Source organism: Myiozetetes cayanensis, unplaced genomic scaffold (genome assembly GCF_022539395.1).
Source record: "Myiozetetes cayanensis isolate MyiCay16 unplaced genomic scaffold, myiCay2020 scf2-11, whole genome shotgun sequence".
Classification (NCBI taxonomy): Eukaryota; Metazoa; Chordata; class Aves; order Passeriformes; family Tyrannidae; genus Myiozetetes; species Myiozetetes cayanensis.
Genome location: NW_026087411.1, coordinates 11644642 through 11651208, shown reverse-complemented (window position 1 = coordinate 11651208; position 6567 = coordinate 11644642). Strand labels below are relative to the sequence as shown.

Sequence of the window (6567 nt, the reverse complement as noted above, 5' to 3'; positions counted from 1 at the left end):
TCTTCACATGGCTGTGTTTGCCCCTGTGAGTTAAGCAGAGCCAGGAGGGCACATTAATTTCAAATACTTCTGCAGTAGAGCAAGGATGTTGAACTATTTGTCAATGCAAACAACCCCTTCCAGAGCAGAAGGCCAAGGTAACAGTGTAATTAAAATGCAAGGAAGGTGTTCAGAAGGGTAAAAGAAACATTGTTAAGTTTGTTAAAATACTCTCGACAGAATACCGAAACAGAGAGATTTTTGTCTGCAGCGACTGTGTTTTCAGCAGTCCTTGTCTGGCTTCGCCTTTACAAGAAGTCTGTGGCATTTCCTTATTATTTAAAGGAACAGGGCGAGTAGCGAAAGTGAAAATCTCTCTATCCCAGTACGGATGCCGTGTCCTCACGCCCATGACCCCGGGTTGAGCCGGCTGTCCCGCATCTGGAGCTCCCGCCGCTTCAGAGAGCCGATGTCGCAGGAGCGCGGCGGGCAGGAGCGGTCGGAGGTGAGACGGGAGGGAGACACACGGGGGGCACGGCCGGCTCCCGGAGGGACAGCCTGACCTCCCGGCACCGCCGCCGGCAGGAAACTCGGGCAGAAGAGAAACGGCGGGGAGCTTTTTTCTGCAGGTGAAAGAGCGAGTCGGGCCGCCCGGAGGGGCGTCGAGCCCGCCAGCCCCAGGGGCCGGGGCTCTCCAGGGGATTTACAGGCAGCTCCTGCCCGGCAGCGCCGTGCCCCGGGAGTGCGGGCTTTCCCCCGGCTCCCGGGGGCTGAGCAGCCCCGGCCGTCCCGGGGACTGGACACTCTTGCAGTCGCGGGGGCGCTCAGGCCCGAGGGTGGGCAGTGCGGGCCGGGGGCTCCGGGCAGTCCCGGGGTTCCCGCTTCCGCGGGCGCGGCGCGGTCCCAGGCGGGCGCCATGTGAGGGCCATGCGGGCGGCGGGGCGGCAGCTCCGCCCCCGGGCCGGGGGGTGCCGGCTGCCAGGTGCCGGGGCGGTGCGTCCCCTGCCCTGTCCCGCCCCAGCCCGCCCTGTCCTTCTACTCCCTGCCCTCCACTCCCCTCCCCTCCGTCCCAGCCCCCGCGGGCCGGGGCAGCCCTGCGGGCGGCTCCGCAGCTGCGGGATGTCGTGCGCCGTGCCGGCGGCTGCGGCGGGGGCCAGCGCGCTGCCCCGGGGCGCGGCGGCCGAGGGCAGCCAGCAGGTAGGGCCGGGCCGAGGGGCTCTGCGCTGCAGGCGGGCGGGCACATGGGGATGAGTCACGCCGGGCAGCGCCGCCTCGGGGGTGCTCGCTGCCCCTGGACATCGGCACTTCTTTTACCGGGAGGCGGCCGCCGTGCAGGCTCTTCCAGGTGGGAGAGCGGGCGGACGGCCGGCGGTGCGCGGAAAGCTGCCAGCGCTGGGGCATGGAGCGATCAGAGGCTTTTCCACGGGCGCGGGCTGCCGGGAAGAGAGCTGGGCTGCCCCGCCGGCAGCGGGCGCGGGGGCAGCGGGAGCTGCCGCTCTCCTCGGCGCTGCTCGCACCTCCGCCCCGCCGGCAGCGCTGGGGCGAAGCAGGTGTCAAGTGCTGCCAGCCGGGCAGGTCCCCGTCGCGGGTGACGGGAGTGCCCTCGTTCCCCTATCAGCGGCAGCGTGTGTGCCCGCGGGGCTCTGCGGCGTCCCCCGGGCAGCCCTGCCGGCTTCCATCCCTCCACCTCGGGTCCCACCTGTGCAGTGGGGCAGGGGATGCTCTGCCCTTTGCAGACTGTGGGACCAGTGGGATGCCGGCGGTCGGTGATGTGACGTTTAGAGTACATGCTCGTTCTCAGAAACAGTTGCACGCCTGAATTAGGGCATCTCCACATGCACCTTAAAAACTAACGAAGTGTTTCTGGCTGATGTCTTCCAGAGTCATGAAGAAGATGACAGGAAAGTAAGGAGGAGAGAAAAAAATCGAGTTGCTGCACAGAGGAGCCGGAAGAAGCAAACTCAGAAAGCAGATAAACTTCACGAGGTGAATGGGTACTTGGTGTTTTGCAAGCATAGCTCGGGTACTGAGTGCGGGACTTTACAGTAAATGGGAATTCTTAAGCAGGTGTGAGCCTGTCTTCATGCTACCCCAGCTCAGAGAGCTGTGGGTGTGAGGCAGAGACAGGTGTGCTGGGGGATGCCTGCTTGGGAACTCCCAGATACTGATGTTCCTATTGGACAGTGCAGCTCTGCTATCAGGGACACTGCCAGGGAGAGAGATGTGGTTCTGCCCTTGCCTCAGTCTCCCTCTTTTTGCTGTTCCTGTGACCACCCAATGAATGGGATCACAGGCTTCCTCTGTGCTGAAACAAACCCATTTTCCTCTGTATTAATGTTAAGCTTGCCCCATTTGCTATGGCAGTAGATAAATCTTTACTGTCTTACAAGGGAGAAGGTGATGGAGGAGGAGATGACCATGCAATGGCAGTGCTGATTTGAATCAGTTCTACAACTATGGTGCTAGCACGGCCACTAATCAACATGGTGCCCAGAGATACCCAGTTGAAAAGGCTTGTTAGGAGCTTCAGCACCTGCAATTTTGAGAGCTTGGCTTGGTTAGCTGTTGTATTTGTATGCTCTGATAAATAACATTTGATGTTTCAAAAAAAAAAAAAACACCACCACCAAAAACACAAACAAACAAAACAAACAAACAAAACAGACAAACAAACAAACCCTGATTCTTCCAGAAACTCTTAATATCACAATGCAGTGCAGCTTTCTTGTGTCCCCAGTGCAAACACTGGAGGACAGGAATCCCTTTCCTCTGGTTTTGGATGTTGCCTCATGCAAAAAGGCTTCTGTTGTAGCCAGGTAAGTGTCAGCTTTTGGGGTGTCAGTTTTTAGGGTAAGTGTCCGTTTTGCTGCTGCAACTGTGGCTGAGTTGTTGTTCAGCTCTGAAGGTTCATCACAGGCTTTTTGCCTTTCTCAGTGTGGAAGGATCTACCAATAGTCATGAGAGACCAAGAGGGACAATGTGGGGAGTTTTGGGTTTGGTTTTTCCCAGATCTCCTCTGAGTCAGCGCCTGAGAAAGCCAGGTGCAGAGTACTTCTGTAAAGGGGTAACCCCTGGCTCATTTGGAATAATTTCTGGTCCCCGTGCCATACTGCAGCCTCTCAAATATTCCTCCTCGACCTGAGCATCTTTCTTCTGCTGGGAATCTTCATTCTCAAGCACACAGGTTTTTCAGGTGCAGGCAGATCTGGTTGAATAGGCATTCATTCTTAGGAAGAACAATTTGATAGTCTCACCCCTGAAAATGGGACAGAGAAATGGGAGAGTAACACATTCCAAAACCCAACCCCATGGGGTTTAGGGCAACAAGAGATGAGCAGAGCCAGAATCAGTGTTGGACAACTTGACTGGAGTTTGGCTAGAATAGCGTGTTCAGAGGAATAGTGTGCCTGTTTTACTCTGTGTGTGAGAGGAGGGGTGTGAGGGAGGGCAAGGAATCCAAAGTTCTGCTGCAAAGGGTAGTAGAGGCAGTACCAGGCTGCCCAGAGGAGTACTGCATGAGAGGCTCTCCCTACTGCCTGAGAAACAAGCCTTTTAAGGCATGTGTAGGTTTTGAAGTTTGCTCTGAAGCTTTCCCAGGGAGGTGAGATTGAGTGGGTGAGTGTTGAGCCTTGGGCCAGCAGTGAGACACTTACAGGTTTTCATTGGGCTGGCTCTGAACCTCTGTCTCTCTTCTCTTTGGGATGAGAAGACTTAGCAGCAGGAACACTTGAGACAAAAAATTATTATCAAAAAGGTGACATGGGAGCCTTGCATCCATCACAGATGCAGGCTGCAGAGCAACTCAAAACTCCCTTGCAGTTAACAGCAGCTTATTTATTGCCAGAGAAGCCTTAGCCTAAAAGCAGCCCAGGTCAGGGATAACCAAGGTAGTGGTTATCCTTATGGCAGCAAAGTGAGTCTGGCAACTAGCTGGCATGACACTCCCCTCCTCTTGCTTCTGAGTTCTCAAGTATCTGGGCAGGGGGCTACAAGCCCTGGCAAGCCTGGAGGAGAACACTGGACACCTTGTGCTAGGTGTGCGTCTCAGCTGGCTCTGGGGTAAATGGCTTTTCCCTGCACTGGCCCAGGTTAGGGGCTGCTGTTTTCTCACCAGCAATGCCAGGCATCGGGTTTTCCCAGCACCTATCTGCCGTCAGTGCTTTCATTTTCTCTGATCTGACAGTGCAGAGTCCAGCTCAGCCCTTCCCAGCAGAGGCAACCCAGGGCTGGAAGAGGCCACCATGGGGACACAGCCACCCATGCCTGCAGCCTTGGGCTACTGGGGGACTCCTGAGGGCCAGCAGCACTTCCTGGTTTTCAGGGCCCCAAGAGGAATCACAGTGTGGTCAGGGCACAGGTCATAAAGCACTTGCCCTGTTACAGCACCCAGGTTGTGTGTGTTTTTCCTTAGCATTTTGCATGTTGTAGTAGGAAACCACACAGTTTTTCTACAGTTACGTGAATGTACTCAAGGTGGAAGCACTGAAAGAAGTGTTTTGACTAAGTTGGTTTGTTTTTTTTCTTTCCTCTCCTTCCAGGAATATGAGTCTCTTGAGCAAGAAAATACCTCCTTAAAAAGAGAAATTGGAAAGTTAACAGATGAAATGAAACATCTCAGTGAAGTGCTGAAGGATCATGAAAAGATCTGTCCACTATTGCACTGCACCATGAACTTTGTGACCATACCACGGCCTGATGCACTTACCAGCTGCCTGCCAAGATGAGTGTTCTCCTCAGCCACCTTTAAATGTGATGTGTGAAAGTGTCATTTACAGGAGTTTTAAAGAACTACCTACTCATGGTGCAAGTCTTCCATCTAAGAGGTCTGGACTTGATGATGCAGCTCTTCTCCACGTTGAAGTGTTATAGTCCTCTGAATCTCAGGATAACACCTGTGGGAAAAAAGACAATTCAAACTGCAACTTCTTATTTGGTAGAATCTGAAGCCATGGTTTTGCATTCAGAAATGTCACACTGCAGTGCAGCCCACTATCAAACGATGGAATGTAGACAGGGAAAAGCGCTGACCTCGGACTGGAATGCCTTTCTCCCACACATCCACTGCCAGTGACCCTTTGTAACCTGCCGTCCATGTATATCATGTCCTGGCTGCTGTTTTTTATATCTCTAAACAAGTTTGGTTAATAAAAGCAATGTCCCATCTTTATTATGTTCTCCAACTTCTTCAATAATCAATGTCTTTATGACATCTCTACTGTTTCTTTGCTGGTCAAATCCAAAGTCCAATGCTAATCTTCTCGTCAGTTGTTCTATTACTTGCTTGTCACCTCTTTGTTGGTTCCTCTTTCGAAGTGTGTGTAACAAAAGAGTTTTCTTAGTCTTTATTTCTTTAATAACCCAAATCAGCCCTGCTGACATTAGTTCTTGGAATGTTTTATAGCCCAAAATATGGTTTGACCAGTTTCTAATGATGATTGTCTGCTCTGTGTGGAAGAAAAGCAAATAGAGTTAGCTGGTTTTCACATCTTAGATTTTAAAATTTACTCTTTTTATACACCCACTGGAAATGAACAAATATTTTTATCCTTCCTTGATCTTGCTTATTGCTACTAGAAAACTATGACCATGGATAGAACAAATTGAGTTCAGTAAGCATTTTGTTCTGTGTCCACACTGAAGGTGGTTGATAACTGCATGCAAGGAAAACATTATGTTTTCTTTAATTTTTTCTTTTCAGTTACAAAAAGGAAGTATGATAATATTAGTGAGAAATGTACAGAAAAATGTGTTTGCTTTCTCTGAAGATTCTTATTAGTGTCAAGCTCTAGAATTGTGAACACTGTAGCCTGGGATCCAGCAAAGAGTGTTTTTCTCACAGTATTTTCCAGTTAAAGAGCACCTTTGGATAATAAAAAGCTCCACCTCTTTGCCAACTCTCTCACTTCAACATTTGGATTTTTTTAAGTTCAGCTCCTGGGATTAATTTCTCCCCTTGCCCAGATCACAGTGTTTATCAGCAAAACATGATCTGAAATGTCTGATTTGTTTGTTTGTTTGTTTAAGCTTCTTTAGTAGAATGGTACATTGGTAATCACTGCCAAGATAGAACTGGGGAAATGATGTAGTCAACTCTGCCTCTTGTGCCCTTGTTTTAGGCTAGAAACTCAAGATAATAGGCATGAGCTGTTGACTTCTTCAAATTTTTCATTAGGTTGTTCCCAAAAGAATTTGTGTCACCCTTAAGAAAGGAAGCTATCTTGAGCATCTTCATCCACACATCCACACTCCTTCAGGCCCTGGATACCACTGTGTAATTTGGACAGAGTAGAGATGTAATGAAGAAGGAGTAGCGTGATGGACATTAACAACAGTCACTCTGGAAAAATTCATTATAGCTTAGAATGGAGGCAGAGGGATAATGTCTCACATCTCATAACCAGGTACATGCAAATGAGCTGAGACTGGAAAGTATCTAGTTGAGGTCAGGACTAGTACAAAAGCATGGTCTTTTATATGGGGCCCTGTGGACCCTTGAAAATGCAAGGAAAGATCAGCCACCTAATGCAAGACAGTCTATCCCAGCAGAAACCTCTAAAGATTTTTGTCCTATAGATGCTTGCTTCTAGC

At 50.8% G+C, this 6567-nt stretch overlaps 1 protein-coding gene across 1 annotated transcript; it reads left to right on the top strand.

Moving 5' to 3' along the window:
* Positions 1-1071: 1071 nt before the first annotated feature.
* On the top strand, positions 1072-5146 carry BATF3 (basic leucine zipper ATF-like transcription factor 3). The gene is made up of 3 exons (XM_050314703.1): positions 1072-1176; positions 1861-1965; positions 4518-5146. The coding sequence occupies exons 1-3, from the start codon at positions 1099-1101 to the stop codon at positions 4701-4703; spliced, it is 369 nt and encodes a 122-aa protein (XP_050170660.1). The 5' UTR covers positions 1072-1098; the 3' UTR covers positions 4704-5146.
* Positions 5147-6567: the final 1421 nt, after the last annotated feature.